At 40.3% G+C, this 21,993-nt stretch overlaps 2 protein-coding genes across 2 annotated transcripts; both read left to right on the top strand.

The window, feature by feature from the left end:
- The first annotated feature begins 504 nt into the window (after positions 1–504).
- On the top strand, positions 505–4,598 carry LOC135478125 (sodium-dependent glucose transporter 1C-like). The gene is made up of 3 exons (XM_064758397.1): positions 505–627; positions 2,428–2,713; positions 3,652–4,598. Exons 1-3 carry the CDS (start codon positions 505–507, stop codon positions 4,596–4,598), a joined length of 1,356 nt encoding a protein of 451 aa, XP_064614467.1.
- A 4,868-nt stretch (positions 4,599–9,466) lies between these two features.
- LOC135477922 (calmodulin-like) lies at positions 9,467–17,478 on the top strand. Its single transcript, XM_064758143.1, has 4 exons — positions 9,467–9,592; positions 14,080–14,267; positions 15,502–15,596; positions 16,700–17,478. Exons 2-4 carry the CDS (start codon positions 14,112–14,114, stop codon positions 16,902–16,904), a joined length of 456 nt encoding a protein of 151 aa, XP_064614213.1. The 5' UTR covers positions 9,467–9,592; positions 14,080–14,111; the 3' UTR covers positions 16,905–17,478.
- Positions 17,479–21,993: the final 4,515 nt, after the last annotated feature.

The raw sequence follows: 21,993 nt of genomic DNA, 5'->3' as shown, positions 1-21,993 counted from the left end.
TCAGCCGCCTTGTGTTTTCACCTTGTTCTCGCTGAAATGGGCTGATATATTGCCCATGTTGCGTTAAGCCATAATCATTCATTTATTCATTCTTAAAATGTATAAAAGGGATCAAATTATATATTTTGGGGAAACTTTGGAATCATTTTAACGTTCTAAATAGTATAGTAACGAGTCCGATATTTACTGAAAGGCATTAATTTGTTAAACACCTTCATTACCTGTTGCAGAGATGCGTTTAAATGATTAACATTTGTTTTTTTTTCAGTGCAGTAGCGAGAATGAGTCAGTTAATCTGGGAGATGAAAGAAAACACAAGACGCGTTCACCTCTGTGTTTGCTTTCGTTGATGTGCGTGTTTTTTTTGTTTTTAATAAATGTACGAATAAACTCTACTAACACAAAAAACGCCATTTTCGTTTTTCGCTGTTTAGTCAAGCGTTCACATCTTTCTCTCTTTTAACACAGGGCTGCTAATGAAGGATTGTTCGGAATGCAAAGGAAATGGAGTCAGACGAGTTAGTAACGAAAAAAGAGGGTTCCAAAGATAAGGAAGCGCCACAGAAGGCATCTTATGCTTACAAACTGTTTCAGACAGCAAACCTGGGAATCGGACAATTCATCACGGTAAGATACTCTTACATCTTCTCCAGGCACAGATAATGTTTACAATTGTACCATGTAGACTTTTAAGTTATTTGACCTACCTACTCTATAGCACAACGTGTATCGCCAGGAAACTGAGGAAAAATCTACTGCTAAATTCATCTACTACACAAGTTACAGTGCAGGAAATGACAACGGAATTTATTCCAAACATTACGATTCGTTAACAGAAAAGGCAAGAATGAGAAAGATTGAAATACACCTGACTCTATATATATATATATATATATATATATATATATATATATATATATATATATATATATATATATATTGAATAGATCGCTAGTGAACAATCTAGATCACAGATATATTATGGCAGGTTCTTATTACACTTATTTCCTCTTTGGTTATGAATTTAGTTAAAATTGTTTATTACCATCACTGGAGAACATATTACTATACTTTATTAAATTTGATGAAATGAAGCGGTTGATATGAAAGATTATATCCTAGAGAGTAATACTAGAGTAGTGACGACAGTATGATTGATGGGAAATGGTCACACGTAGCCGGCGAAATACAGCCTCGTGTCAATTAACCTCGGTTAGGATATTATTCTAACTGCTCAGTAAATGTTTAAATCATGTCCACACGACGCCGTTAATCCTATACCGATTAAGCTCTTGTGGGAAAGTTATTCGTCATCTTACCAATGCCTTGTATATCGCTCCAATGGGCTAATGGTTAGAGCATCCGCCTCGATGTCGGGAGACCCCAAATCAAACCCGGTCCTGTGATATCAAAGACTTCAACAATGGTACGTGTTGCTGCTTAGCTTGGAGCTCAGTACAAAGAGGTTAAAGCTAACAAGACTGGTTCGCCAGAGGCAAAATAATGTGACGGGATGTGGACAAGAAGGCGCGATACATGTACACACACCTAAGGTTTCATCGTCGTCATATGACTGAAAAATTAAGGAGGACGCTAAAACCCAAACATACATACATACATACATACATACCAAGGCCTTGAGTTTGAGGAGCACTCGCTAAGCAAAGCAGTTCACATGCAGTTAGAACACTACCTGGGATGACGTCATAATTATTCAAAACAAACAGTATGCTGGATAATATGTGGAGACCAGCGACACTACTTAACTCGTCTGTGATCCTCTTTATACCAGACCATGTTTCTGACAGTGACATGTTTGTAATTGCTAATATAACCTTAATAAAAGAAATTTATTTTATCTCGTGTAGCTCGCGGCAGTATGGGATCACATTAGAAAAATAACGTATTCTATTCGCGGGTACGATGGTGTAGTCTTTGTTGATGTGTGAATCCCACCGTAGCAATGACTGCTTGGAGTGGACAACAAGGTTATGAAGTTTAACATTATGAATTAGGGAAAGTAATCTAATTGCATCTTCTTTGCAATGATATGGACGTCTAATATATCTATATGTAAGACTTGTAAGGTTACGTATGAATGATGAAAGGCGATTTTGATAGCGAATATGAATGGTTTTATAGACAGTTGAATACAGGCGACAAGTTAAAGACTATAATCATTTCTTATTTCAGCAAAACACATGAATGTGCATTTCAGCCTTTAAAATGAAACAATGCCTCGTTGACAGGAGACCTGGATCCCCTGGATGCTTGCAACACTTAGGTCCAGCTTAACCAGCGAGAGATTGTTCAACACTCGATTCTATTGGCAGAGGCTTGTGGTCAGAACTCGGCAGCGACTCTACCCGCATTAGTTTATACATATACCTAAACTAATAAACATTATGTTTTCTTCTTTATACAAAGGGCATCGCGGTTGGACTGGGCGGGACAACTTATTTGGACTTACTGCAAATAACAGGTTCGGATGTACAGAATGGGTCCTTGATATTCACGGCTGCTGGTGTCGGTGGGATCGTCGGATCAGTTGCTTCCGGTCCACTCTTCAAAAAGTTCCCTCTTGAAGCAATGTTTGCGGTTTCCTTACTCTTTACAGGGCTCCTCACCGCTGTCACTCCCTGGATGCCAGATTTAGTCTACTTGATCACAGTCACTTTAGCAGGATGGATAGGAATTGCCTTAATAGAGGCGGGTAAGTGAATGACAAGAAGTCGTTGAGGCATTCAGGCTATGCTGAAACAGTCATGTTTCTTTGCTCTAACGCGTGATCCGCCCCGGATTTTCATCAAAGCAAAACAACAGTAGTTTTGAGGAATGCTGCCAGTAAAGCTACTATAGAAATAGATATAGCAATTAAAACAAACCCGAAACTTATGCATTATGCAGATAAACTAAAGACATACAGAGGAGAAATTGAGGCAAACCTCGACGAGAAGAAAATTTAAAGAAATCACAAAGTTGAAAAGTTTCAGAATGATTAAGTATGTAAAGTACAACTAGCAAAATAATAACAACTCTTCGTGCAAAACATAAGGCAAATAGTGGTTATGCAATGCAAACTCATGTGCTAAACGGGTTATTCACTTTCGTCCGTATAGGCATATGACCTGTGCGCATGCGTACGCTGTGCGTATATGCATAAAATCCATCTGAGTTTGGACAAACAATGCGCGAAACGATTCAGAAGTCATAACAAATACCTCACTTTTGTTACACCACACCACAACTTAAACTGGTCACAAGAGTTTGATACATGTAGCGTGTAGTGTGTAGTGTGTGGGTAACTAATATTTGATTTCCTTTGTATATCAAGTTCAACAACGATCGTGATAACCTTTATTAGCGTATATACTCGACCAGAGTTCCTTAAACACTAGTTATGGCTTCAAATGATACAGATGCGAAAACAATCATACTACTTTTTCACTTTTCACCAAAAGCTCACGTGAATAGCGGGTGATGTCAGGGTTAAGCAACTCTCTCCTATATAAAGATATATGTACGTGGCAGGTTTTCCTCACAGCAGGAAGAGACATACGCAAGAAAGTGACACATGTATAGATTCATGCTTCAAAAGGTAATTGTACAAGGGACTATCAATCTAAAGTAAAACTCACCCTTTTGTTCCAGCTTTACCTCTGCTGGTCACTGGATTGTGGAAAAGCAAAGATGCCTCCTTCACCCATGCTTTGTATCTGTGCTATGCTGTAGGTGGAATAGTTGGTCCAGTTCTAGCAGAACCTTTCTTGTCTACAACGACCACGCTGTCAGGGTCATCACTCAACACATCTAACTCTATTGGTAACTCCACCATAGCACTATCAGAAACTCGAATACAAGTACCGTTCTTCATTGTCGGGCTGACTTATGAGATTATTGCCGTTGTTTGGTTCGGGATTTACGTGAAAAATCGAAACACACCCAAGACTTATGACGAGGACGAATACGAATCAATGGACAAGAGCGACAACGTTTCGCAAAAGCAGCAGCTTGTCGTGCTTTTCCTTATCGGGCTATTCTTCACGTTGTATGATGGTATCGAAAACTGCTTCCACGACTTCTTGATGACTTTCTTAGTGAAGGCGTTTGGGTGGACAAAATCTAATGGAGCATGGGCGCTAACTGTGTTTTGGTGTGGTTATACAGGTTGTAAAGTCTGCGGTGTCGGCCTGGCAAAAGTTATCTCCCCAGGTACATTGATGTTGATATGCTTAGCCGGAATGAACATATGCCTGTCGTTATGGATCGCATTCTGCAATGTGTACAGCGCTATCTCATGGCCCATGATTGCTCTGATAGGTTCGTTTATGTCAGTGGTTTTCCCTGCGGGAATTTCCTTTACTAATTCTTATCAGTCTGGAATATCCAGCAAAATGATGGCATGGATTATGACTTGTGCTGATATTGGTAATACTCTGAATCCCATATTGGTGGGCTATTTAATGCAGAACGCTTCTCCCATGACTTTCCTTTATGTTTTGATTGCTGAAACGGCTGCATGTCTCTGTGTAATGTTGGTGGTAGCTGGTATTGTCTTCATGCCAAAAGTTCGTTCATACACTCAGGAAAAGATGTAATGTATATCAAATATAATGAAAGGCTTACAGCATATAGAGTAAAACCACAGTGTGATTATTGACAGTTAAACGGTGAAAAACGACTTCGTGTCTGTTTACCTGAGTTAAGGTTTATTCTAACTGCTCTTTCAAATGCTTAAATAGTAGGAAATAATGCGCCTCCTATATACATACACATACACATATTGAGGCCCTGTCTCAACAACAGTAGACGTGCAGGCCCTGTCTCCACAACAGTACACGTGCAGACCCTTGTCTCCACAACGGCAGACCTGCAGGCCCTGTCTCCACAACGGCAGACCAGTCGGCTCTACAGGCAGATTCTTTCTGAAATATAACAATCTGAACAAGAGTTATTTCATGCGCGATTTACCCTGTGCCCAAGAATATTTCACATGTTCGACGGCGGCCAGCATTATGATGGGAGGAAACTGGGTAGAGCCATGGAAGCTATGCGCAGGCTGCTACCAGACCTTCCTATGTCTGGAGCGGAAGCCAGCACAAGCTAGACTAAAAGGTTGGCATCTATAACATATATACAGTTGCTACAAAGTTACATACTTTAACGTTTTTTTAAGGTAATTCTGAATTCATATCACCTCATTATGCGAGAATAATACAGACCATAACATCAAAATGAACACAAATGTTACCTAGGCATCCACGGAACAGCATCAGGACTTGGCAAACCGCCATTTTCAAATTACATGACTACGTTGCTATAGTGAATTGGGCTGCTTTTACCAAAATTAAGACTCTCCTTTTTCACAATTCTTGATTATAGTTCCTTATATTCATTATTAACAGACAGATTAAAGTTAAAAAACAACTTATCAGTCAACATTTTAGTGATGACCACATTTTTGGTTTCAATCCAGTTATCTTTTTTCCGGACGCTGACGGGTGCGTCCGACTCGAATTGAACATGGCAGCGAGCGAAGATTGACTTGGTGCCGGTGCGATGGGTACATTTGCGATAATTTTGACCTTATGGCCTTTATTATTCACAAATAACTATAGTTGATATGGAAACATAAGTACTGTTGGATTAAAGGAAACATGTCTTTGTAGCACACAGCTTTTACATATTGAGGACAACATGGTCGAAAGGACCCAGTTCCAGGACAGTCAATGAAAGAATGCAGGTCTGTATTTCTCAAAGCTAAGCTGGAAGTATGAATAATATCTGAGATCTACCCACAGCCTTACCTCTAGGCCAGTAGGCTTGGCGCTGTCGGTTAGGCAGATATGATCCATAATATGAATTACCCAGCTTTTGTGAGACATCTCCACAGGAATATATCATAAGTTATCGATTCTATTTTGGATGGAATTTCACTTTTGATGTACACGTACCATGTAACACACAGTCAAGTATATAGAAAGAAATAAAATAATAATGTCAAACCGCAATGAGGAATCTTGAGGTTTTTGTCTTGTGTTGTTTATGACATGCTATCATTTTATTTGCTCAGTGAAATAGACACAATTAATGATAAATGATAAATCTGTCTATAAATGATGCAAATATTTAATCCGCGATGGGTTGGTCCTTGTTTACTCAGATCGGATGTTTTACAGCCAGTCAACTTTTGCCTGTAGGATAGCAGACTTAAATCGTTGTCATTTTTGAACTGAAAAGCAATTCCTTAGAATTCCAATATAAATCATATATTGGAAAATCATCCTTGTAAATCAGTTGTGGCCTTAGATCTGGATGTTTGTCATCCACCTGGCAATAGTCTGTGGTTGACACTTTGTTTCCTACACTGTATTCTCGACAGTTTCTTCCTGTCTACTCAGATATAGCATGATCATCTGAGAACGTCTTAATTGGTTCCAGGCGTATCAAGGCAGTATTACATTGCCAGAAAACTTGATTTTACCGGCCAAACAGTTTGGTATACCACCCCCCCCAAATTATCGCTATTTATTCCATGTCAGAGTCAAAGCCTTAAGGCTTGTGTACGACAATCTATTATTACGAGGTTTGTGTACGACAGTGTATTATTGTGAGGTTTGTTCTCGACAGTGTACAAACAGAAACTGTACCTGTGCGTTGTATCCACACAACAGTACAGCTGTGGGCTCTGTACAGCTGTGGGCAACAACACACCTCTAGGCGCTATCTCTGCAAGCGTATAGCTGTAGGTTCTATCTCCACAACAATATACCTGTGGGCTCCATCTTTACAACAGCACACCTCTAGGCTCTGTCTCTGCGAGAGTATACCTGTAGGTTCTATCTCCACAACAATATACCTGTGGGCTCTATTTGCACAACAGTATATCTCTAGGCTCCATTTTCAAAACAGTATCCCTTTAGGCTCTATCTTCACAACAGTATCCCTGTAGGTTCTATCCTTACAATGGTATACCTATAGGCTCTATGCTCACAACAGTATACCTGTAGGCCCTACTTCCACAATGGTAGACCTGTAGGCCCTGTCTCCACAATGGTGGACGAGTAGGCCCCACCTCCACAACAGTAGGCCTGCAGGCCCTGTCTCCACAACAGTAGGCCTGCAGGCCCTGTCTCCACAACAGTAGGTCTGCAGGCCCTGTCTCCACAACGGCAGACCTATAGACCCTATGTCCACAACAGTAGGTCTGCAGGCCCTGTCTCCACAACAGTAAGCCTGCAGGCCCTGTCCCCACAACAGTAGGCCTGCAGGGCCTGTCTCCACAACAGTAGACGTGCAGGCCCTTGTCTCCACAACAGCAGACCTGCAGGCTCTGTCTCCACGACGTAAGTCCTGTCGGTTCTACTTCCACAGTGGTAGACCTGTAGGCTCTGTCTCCACAACAGTAGGCCTGCAGGCCCTGTCTCCACAACGGCAGACCTGTAGACCCTATGTCTGCAACAATATACCTGTAGGCTCTACTTCCGCAATGGTAGGTCTGCAGGCCCTGTCTCCACAACAGCAAGCCTGCAAGCCTTGTCTCCACAACAGTAGACCTGCAGGCCCTGTCTTCACAACAGTAGACCTGCAAGCCCTGTCTCCACAACGGCAGACCTGTAGACCCTATGTCCACAACAATAATCCTGTAGGCTCTATTTCCACAACAGTATACCTATAGGCTCCATTTACACAACAGTATTCCTGTAGGCTCTATCCTCACAACAGTATACATGTACCTATAGGCTCTATCCTCACAACAGTATACCTGTAGGCTCTGTATCCACAACAGTTCAACAGTTACCTGTTGTCACTATGTTTTATACCACTATAAATATACCTTATGTCAATAACAATATACCCGTAGGCCTAAACCGTACTCCACGGCAACATGCCAGTACGTTGTATTCCGACAACAATACACCAGAATTTTTAATAATCACAGCGGTATAGCAATAGGCCCTTTTCTTTCCACCAAGTCAAGATTTCACTTTCCGTTATCCGATTATCGAATTAATGCCCAGATTTAAAACTTCAGACTCTGCACCCCACAATTCTAGTGATATGCGATCACGGGATCTGGGCTCCGGTTATCCATGCTATTTTAGAGTGGGCTTCTGACCCAGGGATATGGGCAGGCAGTGTGTGTAACGGCACTGTATCTGAATTCCACATAAGTGAAGCTTAGGATTCTTGTGGACCAACATGTCATAATTAAAGGGGTTGATGTGCTTTGTGTGCTGAATGGCATTTGCCCAGAAAATGGTAGGTGTACCACAAAAACACCAGTAACAATACTTGAGATAAATGAATGGTTTCTGTCGTACATTTAACTGGTGAAGGTAAAGAGGACAATCGCATTTTACAAAAACATGGTTCTTCCATCTCCTTGCCATTGACCAGTAGTTCAAAAGGTTACTGTTAACCTGATGTGTAATTAGGTGTGACTTCACCAGTATTGTGTGGGCCTGTCCATGGTTTTACTTACCCGTGCTTTCAACCGAACATTCCAGACTTGAAGAGTCGCAAGGAATGTTACTGCTGGAGGCAGATAAAAACCAGCGCAAGCCTTAACTACCAGAATGACAAGAAACATCGATAAGAAATAAAAACAGGTCTAGACTGTTGGTGTATTCAGGAAAGAGGCAGCGGTGCGTGTTTGCGAGGTAACCCGGGAGTGCTTGTGTTCCGTACATGATATTCTCACAGACATCAATCTGGAGTCGCCTGTATCAACACTTAGTTCTTGGATGCAGTGCCAAAATAATACTAAATTAAGTTAAAAAAAATAGAATACATTTGGAAGCTTTATACATTCTTCATACCTGTCTCAAGGCCTAAATAAATATTCTTCGTCGCTTATTCATGAATAACTGAAAAAAATTTCCTGTGTTTTCCCGCAAGTCAGTTACAGAAAAGTATTAGGACGTTGCTTAGTGCTTATATGTATATACAGTAGTTTGCTCTTTAAATACATGTCTATTTCTGTGACACGTTAGGCAGAAAATGTAGTTAGACCCTGCAGGCAGCCACCGTTAAGCGACAGGATTTCGCAGTATGCATTTGTGTTATCTGTAGGACTTTGCCACAATAATTATAGCATTTAGCGGCAACTGGCAATCACCTGACCTATAAAAAGTGATTACAGCCAATTTGTTACAGTCCAAAACATCGACGGGTATGCTGGAAGGGGTAAGAGAGAGCGTCCCAGAGCAAAGGTAGACACGTTATTAACAGTTCTATGGACATCTGTAGGCCTCTCTGTGAAGTTGCTATACGCTTTAGTAAACACCCGTACTGACAAACCCATTCAATGGGCTGGTGAAAGGCGCAATTACAGTGATTCATACTTACAGTGATAAAGGAAGGAGTGCAATTCAAACATTCACTATCGATAACAGAGATCTTACAAAATCCCACGCGTCCCGCGACCCCTCAAATACAGAAATGGACTATTCTGCAGTAGAGTTTTTTTTAAGCAATCACAACGACGCTGGTCCTGTGCTGTATAGAAGTACATAAATATTCACGTCAGAACTGACTGAACTAGTTTGAATTTTACTCCGACTCCAGGTAAATAGCGAAGCGGACGGATGTAAGTTTTCATTTCTATTTTAAGATTGTCTCCATGTGCACATTGTTTCTTTGCAACCGCGTGCTTCTGCGTTTATGTTGAATTAACAGGTGATTTGTGTAATGATAGTTTTGGTAGACTAGGGAGGGAATTTATCAGGGGTTGACAACATGCTATAATGGAACAGCGCGCAGCACAGCATTTGAAAGTCCCGTGTTTACCCCACAACGAGTTCACATAGCTAATCTAACCTTGTGGAATGATGGGTCTATCTACGTGTATAAAAGAAGATAGTATCCTGAGTAGCGCCTAGGCAGTGACGACAGTGTGACAGCTGGCAAATGGCTACACGTTACCCGGTGAAATACAGCCCCTGATCAATTGACCTGAGTCAAGATTTTATTCTAGCTCTTCATGTAGATTGTTAATTAGCAGTAACTTACGCATTCCTTACTCCTACATGAGACCTTATCCAGAATTACAATCCTGGATGTGTATTGGCTGGGCGCTCCTTCGAATTTTGTTCTAAACCGCGCTGTGACTTCGCATTGTTTTTCACGTATTTCATATTTTTCCTTTAAGGGGACTTCACAAAATTCATGTTTATGTATTTATTTATGTATTTATTTGACTAATGTTTTACACACAAGGCCCACTCGTGAATATTTCATTTATATGACGGCGATCAGCATTGTAGTGGGAGAAACCTGGCTTGATACGCCCGTTTTTGTTTTGGATCTAGCGATTGCGCAATTTTGTTTCATGACTAACAAACTGTTGATCGTGTCGCATCGTTTTTCCGGACATAACTGCAGGGGTTTCATTGTACTTATTAAAGCGAGGGCAGACTTATTTTAATGATAAAATATTTGTCCTCATATAATAACAATACGACTTGAAATTGAAAAATAAAAAAAAAGTTACACAATGCAAACAGTGGCAGGCCCAAGTTGTTTAAAATAGAGATCGTTTGTGGTGAGCACACAGTTGTATCAAATTGAAGCGTTACGAGTGGCGCCAGGGTTACGCTGACCTCGAACCACCAGGTGGTCGTGCCCGTGGGGCACACAACGTGGGATAATATCCATATTCCCCTGATAATCGTTCAGTCATATCTGATGTCTACAAGCGTAATAATACATAGTGGATGACAAATATACGCAGACAAGTTAGCCTTGGAGGATGAACTTTAACCACACATACATATATATTGTCAGACATGAGATCAAATATCCACCTGCCATTGAATGAGATTCAATCTTCCCGCTTGTTACGCCCCAAAACACTTGTTCCCTGACATAGCCCAAATCGCCTGAGGCAAAAAGAAGAAAGCATGAATACCTGGTAGGGCCAAAGGAGTGCACGTTAATGACTAATTTATAGATTTCTGTACATAATTCTTTATCAAAGCCGCTGTATAACCTGTTTTATGTGTAGTTTATGAACATGTTTTAACATGGATAGGTGTTGGTCAGGCGTTCAGCATGAAGGGGATAGTGCAGCGACTAGTTGACCCGTATCAGTATAATGGCTCGGGCTGGGTGGCTTACTTGCCTTCAGTAATTCGTCTCAGTAAAGCAGCACTAGATAAAAGAGCGGTGGAAATCCGTCCTGCAACAAGGAGGCATATTAAACGTACATGCACCCTAAGAAATCCTTCGCCGTCATGTGGCTGAAAAATTGTTAAGCACCCAAGCACTCAATCACTCACTAAACATGGACAGGGTTATACACAGATCATGTTAGATGTTGATGTTGGTGCACTGGTCAGTTTGGCATTTTGCTATATACATGTAGGATTTCAGTAATCCTCGTCGAACTGCAAATTAAAGTCAAAGCAATTCTTTGACTGTTGTCAAGATGTGGATTTTGGTTGTATATTGGCCAGTTTACAGTGAAAAGAAATTCAAATTATGCTTTGGTTATCTGGCTTAACATTAATTTTATAAATATTCTATCTTGAGATATCCTAAACAACCGTTCGAGCAACATTTGGAGTTTTCGTTCAGTAAAAATGCTTTTGTGAATAAATGATTTACAGTTTATGAAAATGAGATTGTAATCTCCTGGATGGAGACTAATAATACCTGGAAGTTTCCCATACCGCCATCGGTGAATATATGTTTGCCACGAGACGCGGGCTTAATGCAAATCCTGGGCCTGGATTGTGCAGATCCCCCGTATTACAGTTCTAAATCAGCCAAGGACGCTCCTGCGGCCGCCTTCACAGTCTTGCATTTGTTGAAAACCTATTTGTCTTTCAAGTACATGACGAACAAGGCTGTATTTCACATGTGGGAAAGTTCGTCAGTAACTTGCCCTTCACTCTCTGCTTTCCTCCACCCATGACGCTGAAGCCATCGAGTGAATAAAATATTCTTGAATATAACAATAAATATCAATCAGTGAATCAGTTACACACTGTGTTGTCGTGCAGTGTGATGTTTGACACTTGTACTTCAAACAAACAACGCATATAACTAGACATCCGAGTAGTTATTTATTTATTTATTTATTTGATTAGTGTTTTACGCCGCACTCAAGAATATTTCACTCATACGACGGCGACCAGCATTATGGTGGGTGGAAACTGGGCAGAGCCCAGAGGAAACCCACGACCATCTGCAGGTTGCTGGAAGACCTCCTCACGTACGACCGGAGAGGAAGCCAGCATGAGCTGGACTTGAACACACAGTGACCGCAATGGTGAGAGACTCCCGGGTCATTAAGCTGCGCTAGCGCGCTGCCCAACTGAGCCACGGAGCCCCCTCCCCCCCCCCCCCCCACTAGTTAAGATGCCAGTTAGTGATTATACAAATATAACTCTAATGATTACTGATTGTTTCCACTGTATCTGTAATATGCACATTCAACGAAGGCAACAGTTCAGCAGTGAGTTGGCGGGTATACACGTGTCAGTGAGACCGGTTAGTTTAGGCGGGAAACTGCGAGTGCAGTAGAGTGACCCGTGAGTCACAGCCTTACACTGTTATCTATCACTCAAACTACGTGACAACAACATACATGTAGCCTACAAAATATAGTTAAGCATTATGTAGAAGAGTCAGGGCTGATGTTCTAGAACATATGTGGCAGGGAAAGGGCGTGCATGTCATAAACGTTCTATCACATCTTAGAAAAACACGTATTGAATACAAGTCATGTGAAGATATGATGGTTGAAAAAAACTGTTTATCTTCTAAAATAGGTATGATGTTCAGTGTGAATTCATGCCTGCATTGCTTACTCATATATATGTAGTACACAAATAAGCTCCTGTTAAGCAATCCACTCGTAAAATCACCGCCGCGGAAGCTTGCGCTGTTATTATTACATCAGAAAGATGGACCTGTTACAACAAATATATGATTATTGTAGGAAAACTGATATTTACTTATCTCCTGAGGTTAAGTACTGGGAGAAACTCGACGTCACGACAAAATCAGTATCAGTTATGAAACACTCACCGTCATACAGACGATTGCAACGTTTGACTGTCGTCTAAAGCGGCCCTCACTAGATGCCAAAACCAACAGCTAGATTTGAAAATGGACTAAACACTCACAGAACAGGTTCTTCATTTTACGTGAACATGAAAAAAAGATGAGTTGAAATGGTGAAAAAATAAGTGTAACCTGATCCTTATACCAATCCCGATCGACGTGCCGAAGTGTAACCCACAGAGTTTCCGTCCATCAGTTCAAAGCTGGGTGAAGTTTGGTTTCGCTTTTTTGTTATCCACACTACATTACAAGTGTATTATTTTAAGTATTATTTAAACAGCTAGCGGAGCGCGAAGGCTAGAATCTCTTCTTTATCTTTCCATTTAGAAAAAAAACATTCCTCTTATCGACAAAGGAAGGCAGTAAATTTTATCGTTACATATATGTTTTATGGATACGTACAAGGTTTCAGCAAAGATGATGTGTGTATTATAGAAAGGTAGAGGATCTCAAATCGGTAATTTTTCACCCCATTGTATGCTTAGACCTCACTTTATGCCATATTTTGCTCACCGCGCAGATTGCATTGACAAGAATTTTAATGCAATATTTTTTAGCAAATGTATGCTGTCTAACTATGTGACAGAACTATGCTGGCAAATATAATATAATATGGCAAACACACACATGACATGACCTTTCGAGAGAAACGATGAAAGGTATTATATCGCCTTTGCATTCAAACATCCATGTCAGGTTAGTATCATATCCACAAATGATTTATTTATCTTCCCTGCTCTACTATTATAACAGAAATAGACATGATGAAAACCACAGAATAAAGGTGATTAGTGAACATTAGTGATTGAAGTCAGAAAAAAAAACAAGGAACCTTATTTTCTCGTTTGGTAGAATACGGATTACCAATGGGAAGGAACCGCTGTGTGTCAGAAACAAGCGATGCTTAACATTTGGCATTACAGACAAGAAACTCTCAATTTATATACTGTAAGTGAATTTTAAGTTAAGTAGATTTAACCATTAAATGTTTTTGTTTAATTACAGCCTATATTCGGGTGAGAACGCTATTAATCAAGATGTCTAACCTCACTCCGGCAGAGAGAAAGAACTGTGAAGAGTGCTTTAAGAAAGCGGACAAAAGCGGTGACGGGAAACTGTCTATCCAGGAGATGGTGGGGTTGATCCGCTCCCTGGGGTGGTCCGAGAAACAGTTCCCAGACAAGGATATCTGTGTAAGCACTCTGTTACGAGCCACCGGCCTTGCGGGTCAGCGGTTTGCCAATCTTAAGGAGCGAAGTCCCCCATGTATACATTCATTCACACTTAAATCGTTACAACGGTCTCTTAATTACATCAATATCCTATTTTATTGTACCCATTTTACTGCATCGATGGCCTATGGATGTTATGTGTATTTGGCACGAGTCGAATATAACAAACAGAGAATGGATAGCTGACACCAGTATATCAAATTCAAAAATCACAAATTTATTTCATTGGTGTTTTTACGCCGTACTCAAGAATATTTCACTTATACGACGGCGGCCAGCATTATGGTGCGAGGAAACCAGGCATAATCCTGGAGAAACCTACAACCATCCACAGGTTGCTGCAGACATCATAAGAAAGTCCTTTATCTCATTACACTATACTTTACAAGGAGAGACATATAACCATTTAGTACACCGGACGGAGTGAGTGAGTGAGTGAGTGAGTGCTTGGGGTTTAACGTCGTACTCAACAATTTTTCAGTCATATGACGACGAAGGAATCATTAGGGTGCATGCACGTGTAATGTGCCTCCTTGTTGCAGGACGGATTTCCACCGCTCTTTTATTTAGTGCTGCATCACTGAGACGACTTACCGAAGGCAAGTAAGCCGCCCCGCCCGAGCCATTATACTGATACGGGTCAACCAGTCGTTGCACTATCCCTTTCATGCTGAACGCCAAGCGAGGAAGTTACAACTTCCTCTTTTAAAGTCTTAGGTGTGACTCGACCAAGGATTAATCCTGGATCTACCGGTCCCGAAGCGGACGCTCTACCAACTGTGCTATCCGGGCCGGTACACCGGACGGATAAGACGTTCGTGTCATTCCCTGCTATAACATATTGGCATAGAGAGATAAATATAGGGGGGAGGGGGCGGGGGCTCCATGGCTCAGTTGGTTAGCGCGCTAGCGCAGCGTAATGACCCAGAATCCTCTCACCAATGCGGCTGTGAGTTCAAGTCCAGCTCATGCTGGCTTCCTCTCCGGCCGTAAGTGGGAAGGTCTTCCAGCAACCTTCGGATGGTCGTGTTTTCCTCCCACCGCAATGCTGACCGCGGTAGTATAAGTGAAATATTCTTGAGTACGGCGTGAAACACCAATCAAATAAATAAATAAGATATATGTAGGTATTATTCTTGTTAGCGACCGGAACTATTATCAGCTCAGTAAAGCTCTTTGTCGTCTCCCATTTCAGGACTGGTTTCTGGAGGTTGACACGGACAAAAGTCATTCAGTCGACTTGAATGAATTCCTCACTGTCTGCTCAAAGCGACCACGCACGGAGATAAAGTAAGCTGTATGGGATTAGCTCGTTCTAAGTAAGGTGGTGAAGTTTAAGAGGAATGGGGAGATAAAGTTAGCTTATCTGTATCCGCGTGTACCAAGTAAATTACACTGACGCGAGAAGATGGGAAGAGAGAAGGATTTTTTTTACGCCTGTTAGAAGTAATTAATTGTGAGTGGTAGGAGAGAGAAGATACGAAAATGAAAATATCCGTGACTTTAGTCTGCATGTACGAATTAAGCTGGAGTATTGGCTTGGATAGGGAGTCAGAAGTTTAAGTTAAGCTTTTGGAGGCTTTAACTCACCTTTACCTATTATGAGTGTTGTAGTAGTCTATAGTGATGGGGGGGGGGGGGGGGGTACAGCGAACCTGCCGGGGTTTTAGTTTGCAGAACGTAGTAAAGTAGGATATAGTGAAGGGGTGCAAGTGTTGGCGGTGTTGATGTCATTACTCAAGCTTGCGATTAAGGTAACGTTCCATTATGATGTGTTTTACGAGATGGAAAGCTTCTGTGCTTTCGTAAGGTAAACCTTTGTGTTTAACTCACTAATTTCAAGTTAAGGAGTCATGCTGAATTTTTGCATATGTAAATGTCATAAATATGGTGTGTAAAATACGGATTAGACGGTTGTATTAAATCACTGGTATTCAAGTGATACATTCGTTAGATTACATACCAGCATGAGAGGCTTGTTCAGAAGCATAGTACATTTACAATGTTGAAGATCCAATTTGGTTATCACGGTTGTTTTTAGCATTTCGTCATATTTATGACCAACAAAAAGAAACGCAGTGAGGTATTGTGTGGCTTGTCCTGCGACATTCATCCTTATCTGAGTGAGGCCATCGTTAATATGTTTATTTTTTAGTTAAACACTCGGCGACCTATTAACATGGCGATTGAGGCCTATGTTGGTCCAAAATAAGGCGACACACTGACATGTACATGCACATGTTGTGTGGAGCCAATTATGCGGAATGGAAAGGCCATTATGGGCGCCTTTATGGGGTTCGCGTGCAAAATGTTTCACATTTACAACAACATGGGTTTTCCTTTTTCTCCAAGACTGTCGTGCTGCAACAGTTTTCATTTTTCTCTTCTATCAGTGAAGCCAACCTACGACGCACCTTTAAAGAGTTTGACAAGGACGGCAGTGGGAATGTGTCCGCCAGCGAGTTGAAGGCTGCTCTGGCCAAATGCGAGATCAAATTGTCTGACGCAGAGGTAGACCAGATGATCAAGGCTGTAGACACCTCTGGAGACGGCCAAGTCAGCGTGGAGGAATTTCTGGCCGTATTTAAAAAAGATTGAAATCGTCACTAGGCCAAAACTATAAGACACTTGGTACACTCTGGCAGTTGCTCAGCATGCAAGCTTAGGTACACCTAAAGCGTGTTTCAAGGGAGATAACTATGACAAACTTCCAGAGTCTTATGTTACATTTTTACAACAGGAAAAAGTATTCACAATGCAGACTTGCTAATAAAAGAAAAGAACAACGTTTTGCGTTTGTAGTGTGTGTTGTGTATGTCGTTGTGTATGCTGTAGTGTTTGTTGTAATGTATGTTGTAATGTATGTTGTAATGTATGTTATTGTGTATGTTGTTGTTGAGCACACGAAGATAGTAATGGTGTCTTGTCTGAAGGAAAACAACGGCTCCAGGGCAACTTGCACTAAATAGTACGCACGTGTGCAGAAAAGCGTGGTCTTCGTCTGAAACAACTGCAAACGTAAATGTATTTGCTATAATAGCCTTTATCCGCTTAATACCATGGAACAATTACATCGATTGATTTTCCATTCTGTTCTTTAGGCACAGTGTTAGCTTTAATTGCTCGTTGCCATGACAGCAAGTAAACAATACTTACCCAGTATCACCATGGAAATCACGCATGTGTAAACAACGCTTAAGTAATATCACCATGGATATCGCGCATGTATATTAAATATGCACTGGATTTTGGATGCAGGGTTTTAGCAAATACGCTGCAGGTCATTGTTTATCTAAATGGGGAAACACTCTTTGTAAGACGATCTCTCTTCTTATGGTTTTATTTACCTGCAAACCGCCTTGACCTGAAGCCACAGACGAGCCAGCCAGGGCGGTCTGGCTGGAATAGAACATGTTAATGGGCTGTATTTGACCGGTTACGCATTATTATTTGCCAGCTATCATACGGTCCTCGCCGTTCTGGATTTACCCGCTAAATTATAGTCTTTTTAATCTATTCGACAAAAGCGTTGTCATCTGACAGAAGTCATAACCGATCATCGTTCCGACTCTCAGTCACTCCCTTGCTCTATCTCATCCCTCCATCCCTCCCTCCCACCCTCCACATCGTTTGGCCTCGCCCAAGTGTGTTCACGTAACCGATCCATGCCTCTATAATGCAACGTTTACTCTGTTGTCGAAATCATGGTGTGGACTGAATTTGTATTCTGCTCTAGAAGGCTCAGCTGGAGATTTTTTTTTGGGCAAGATATCCATAACCGCTGATGAAATCATTTTTAATTATTAAGCAGGAATTTACTAAGAATATCACAAATTTTAGTTCATCGTTAATGGCACTTGTGTCTATACTATTCATGGAGGTAAAATGATTCTATTGGAAAAGTTGTAGTGTTTAATTTTGTACGAACGTTATTACGGATAAAAAGTTTAAATTGTATGAACGTTATTACGGACGTGAACGGTAAGACGTGCAGAGACAAGAATGATATTTTGTGAATGGTAATTCTATGGTCTCATTAAAATAGCAAATATTTGATTGGATCTGCACTGTCGTTAACGGTAAGTACAATAACATACATTACCACATACATTACACTATACACTACAACATACATTACCACATGCATTACAACACGCACTACAACATGCACTACAACACGCGCTACAACATGCATTACAACATGCACTACAACATACACCACAACATACATTACAACATACATTGGAATATACATTACAGAATACACTACAACATGCACTACGACATACCTTTGAGGATACCTTACAACATATATATACTACAACATACACTACAGCATACATTACCACATATACCACAACATACACTACAACATACACTACAGCATATACTACAACTTACACTACAAAATACATTACACCATACAAAACAACACACACACAACAATATATACTACAACATACATTACAGCATACACCACAACAATGAAATGAATTGAATTTAATGTTTATTCACCAAAAATAAATATATGTGTAATTACATATCTCGTAAATGGAATAAAGTGCGAGGGACTTGTTCTATCCCTGACTTATAATTATCAAATAATAATAATACATGCTTGGTGAGGAGCGATAATTGTTGAACAATTGTATTAACAAAAAAAAAACAAAAAAACAAATTTACTTGGGAAAACACTCACACAAAAATGTAACACTACAAAAACCTAAGTTAACTATACAATAGTGTGAATAATATTTTGTGCTACACCTTCTGTCTCCTAGATTGTATGACTAATGTGGATCAAATATTGTTAATTAAAAAATCTTTTAACCTGGATTTGAATAAAGACGTGACATTGATTACTTTGAAGTTTGGAGGAAGCCTATTCCACTGCCTTGGGGCTGATGATCTGATGAAATGTGTGGATAGATTTGAAGTTAGAAATGGTACATGGGGATTGAAAGAATAGGATCTGATTGGGTAATTGTGAACGTCAGATTGTCTTTTGAACAGCTGTTGAAATTTGTGAGGAAGAGAGGGTGATTGGTGAGTGAATTTATGTGGGAGTAGCCAGGATGAGTATCTGTGTATTTGTGCAAGTGGGAGGATTTTGAGGTTCTTAAATATTGGAGCCGCATGATCCAGTCTTTGTGAGAAAGTGATGAGGCGGATAATGCGTTTCTGAAGAACTACTAAGGGATGAAGATGACTCATGTATGTGTTACCCCATAAAACATTTGCACAGGAAGATAAGGGAATATATCAGAGAGTAGTACAAAATAAGCAGTGTTTTCTATTGACATTTGCTCCAATGTGTTTGATGATGCCAATATTTCTGGATACCTTCTTACTAATAAAGTTAATGATAGATATCTAAGACAGCCTTGAATTAAAATAAACTCCCAAGAACTTGTGTTCCCGAAGGCTGGCTATTTCAACGCCATGCAAATATAACGGTGGCGGAAGTGCCTTAATTTTGGATACATTTATGTGCATGCATTTTGTTTTACTAATATTAAGGGACAAGCGGTTAGCTGTCAGCCTATCGGAAATTTTATGCAACTCTATAGACATAGTGGATACAGCCTCAGCGCTTGTAGGCACATAAGTGGAGACAATCGTATCATCAGCAATAATGTAAAATCCAGAATATCTGATGTTTCTGTAATGTCATTAATGTACAATAAAAATAATATAGGACCGAGAATGGCGCCCTGGGGAACACCACAATTTACCTTACGGCCTTTTGATATATTTCCCTCAAAGTGAACTGATTGGGATCACCCAGATAGATAGCTCTCGAACCATTGAGCGCTGTAAGCTCGAAGTAGAGTGCCCAGTTCTAAAATCAAATTGTTTTGTGCAAAATGATGTCATTGGCTGTCAGAAAATCATTCATCATGTTTACAACTATTTTTTCCATTATTTTGCTCAGAGTAGGTAATACCGAGATATGACGGTAGGTTGTGATGTCATTAGCGTCACCACATTTAAACATGGGGGTGATTTTTGCAGATTTCAACGAAGACGGCATACAACCCAACATAAGGAACAAATTAACTATACGTGCAAGGGGAGTTGAAATATCTTCTGCAACAAGTTTGAGATCAGACATGCAGATGTCATTTAAGCCTGGAGTTGATGACTTTAGACTGTGTATAGTGGTTTCAACAAGACCAGGCGAGACAGGAGAAAATTGAAAATTTTTTCTTCTACAGGCTCACCTAGAAAATTTGAAAAATGTTTAGGGCTTGGGGGTATCTTAGCATCAAGACTGGAAGCAAGAGTCGAAAAAAGTCATTAAATCTATTGGAAATGACACTTTTATCTGAAACAGATAACCCATCAATATTAAAACATTTAGGCATCTTCTTGCATTTATTACGTCCCATTAGATCATTCAATACTTTCCAAGTTCCTTTTATATTTTGATTTTGGTCGCTTAATCCTTTAATCCGTAAATAATCCTTTTGCGAAAAACGGATCAACTTGTTCAGTTTGTTCCTGTACGTCCTATATTTGATGCGAGTCGGTATATCAGTAGATTTCAAATACTTACGGTGAAGTTTGTTCTTCTCGAATAGAGACCGTAAAATACCTCATGCGACCCAAGGTTTGCGAGTATGTTTCGATGGGTTGTCTATGGTCACAACACGAAAGCATGTGTCGTATTTTATGTATAATTTCCCAGTAAAACAGGGTAACGCCTCATTAACACTATCCGATGATAGAGCGTCAAGCCAGTCTATATTTTGAACATTTCCTTTAAACAGATTGACGTGTTCTGGAGTCTTTTTTCGAAAAGAGTAAGTTGACGATTCTTTCGAAAAAGCATTAGTCGAGAAGATATTGAATATGGGGAAATGGACAGATATATCTGTTAAAAATATACCCTAGAAATTGCATTGAGCATGCAAGCTTGTGAAGATGTTATCTAAAAGGATAGCATAGTGAGAACATACTCGAGTAGGTTTTGTCATGGAAGGAAAAAGGTAATGACACATCATTAGTACAAAAAATATTTTGATGTTAAATGGCTATCGCACTTAATAAGTCTATATTGAAGTCACCCAAGATAATACATTTTTTGTTTACGGGTATATTACGAAGGGCTGTGCCCTGCCTTTTTGCCTGGAGGGCGATAAATAATTCAAAACAACACAGACATTTGACGGAGCAGCGATCTCCACAAATAAAGACTCATATCCGCAATGTTCATCGAAGAAAGGAAGACCATCGCGTATCTTGCACGACTCAAAAGGGCTATTGACATAGACTGCAACACCTCCTCCCTTCCGTTTATCTCGAGAGGCAGAATATAAAGTGTAGCCTGGCATAGAATATAAGCATTCGGTTAACGGGCTAAGCCATCTTTCCGAAAATCCAAGGACTGAAAAGTTAGGATTGAAAGTATGGATAAAGTATGTAATTTTGTCACAATTTTTTGCTAACCTACGGGCATTTAAATGAAAGGTTGAAAACTGATTTTGATTATCATAATATAGGGTTTCTAGGTGTTGAGTAAAACTTTTAGGGCTATAGCAGTTGGACAGCTGATAGTTTAAATTACCCCAGTAAGCAATTTCATGTTCGTTGTCATCATTATGTGTTTTGGATGCGTCATAGTCATTCAGTTCAACTGGACTGAAGCACATCTGGTCAATAATATCAAGATTATATGTCGGGG

The sequence above is a fragment of the Liolophura sinensis genome, chromosome 11, assembly GCF_032854445.1.
Source record: "Liolophura sinensis isolate JHLJ2023 chromosome 11, CUHK_Ljap_v2, whole genome shotgun sequence".
Classification (NCBI taxonomy): Eukaryota; Metazoa; Mollusca; class Polyplacophora; order Chitonida; family Chitonidae; genus Liolophura; species Liolophura sinensis.
The sequence above is the reverse complement of the archived record's forward strand: the minus strand, read 5'-3'. Positions and strand labels throughout refer to the sequence as shown.

Coding starts and splice junctions, on each gene's coding strand:
- LOC135478125 (XM_064758397.1), top strand. CDS start 505: ATGGAGTCAGACGAGTTAGTAACGAAAAAAGAGGGTTCCAAAGATAAG. Junction 628..2,427: donor GAATCGGACAATTCATCACG/GTAAGATACTCT, acceptor CTTTATACAAAG/GGCATCGCGGTTGGACTGGG. Junction 2,714..3,651: donor AATTGCCTTAATAGAGGCGG/GTAAGTGAATGA, acceptor CTTTTGTTCCAG/CTTTACCTCTGCTGGTCACT.
- LOC135477922 (XM_064758143.1), top strand. CDS start 14,112: ATGTCTAACCTCACTCCGGCAGAGAGAAAGAACTGTGAAGAGTGCTTT. Junction 14,268..15,501: donor TCCCAGACAAGGATATCTGT/GTAAGCACTCTG, acceptor CTCCCATTTCAG/GACTGGTTTCTGGAGGTTGA. Junction 15,597..16,699: donor CGACCACGCACGGAGATAAA/GTAAGCTGTATG, acceptor CTCTTCTATCAG/TGAAGCCAACCTACGACGCA.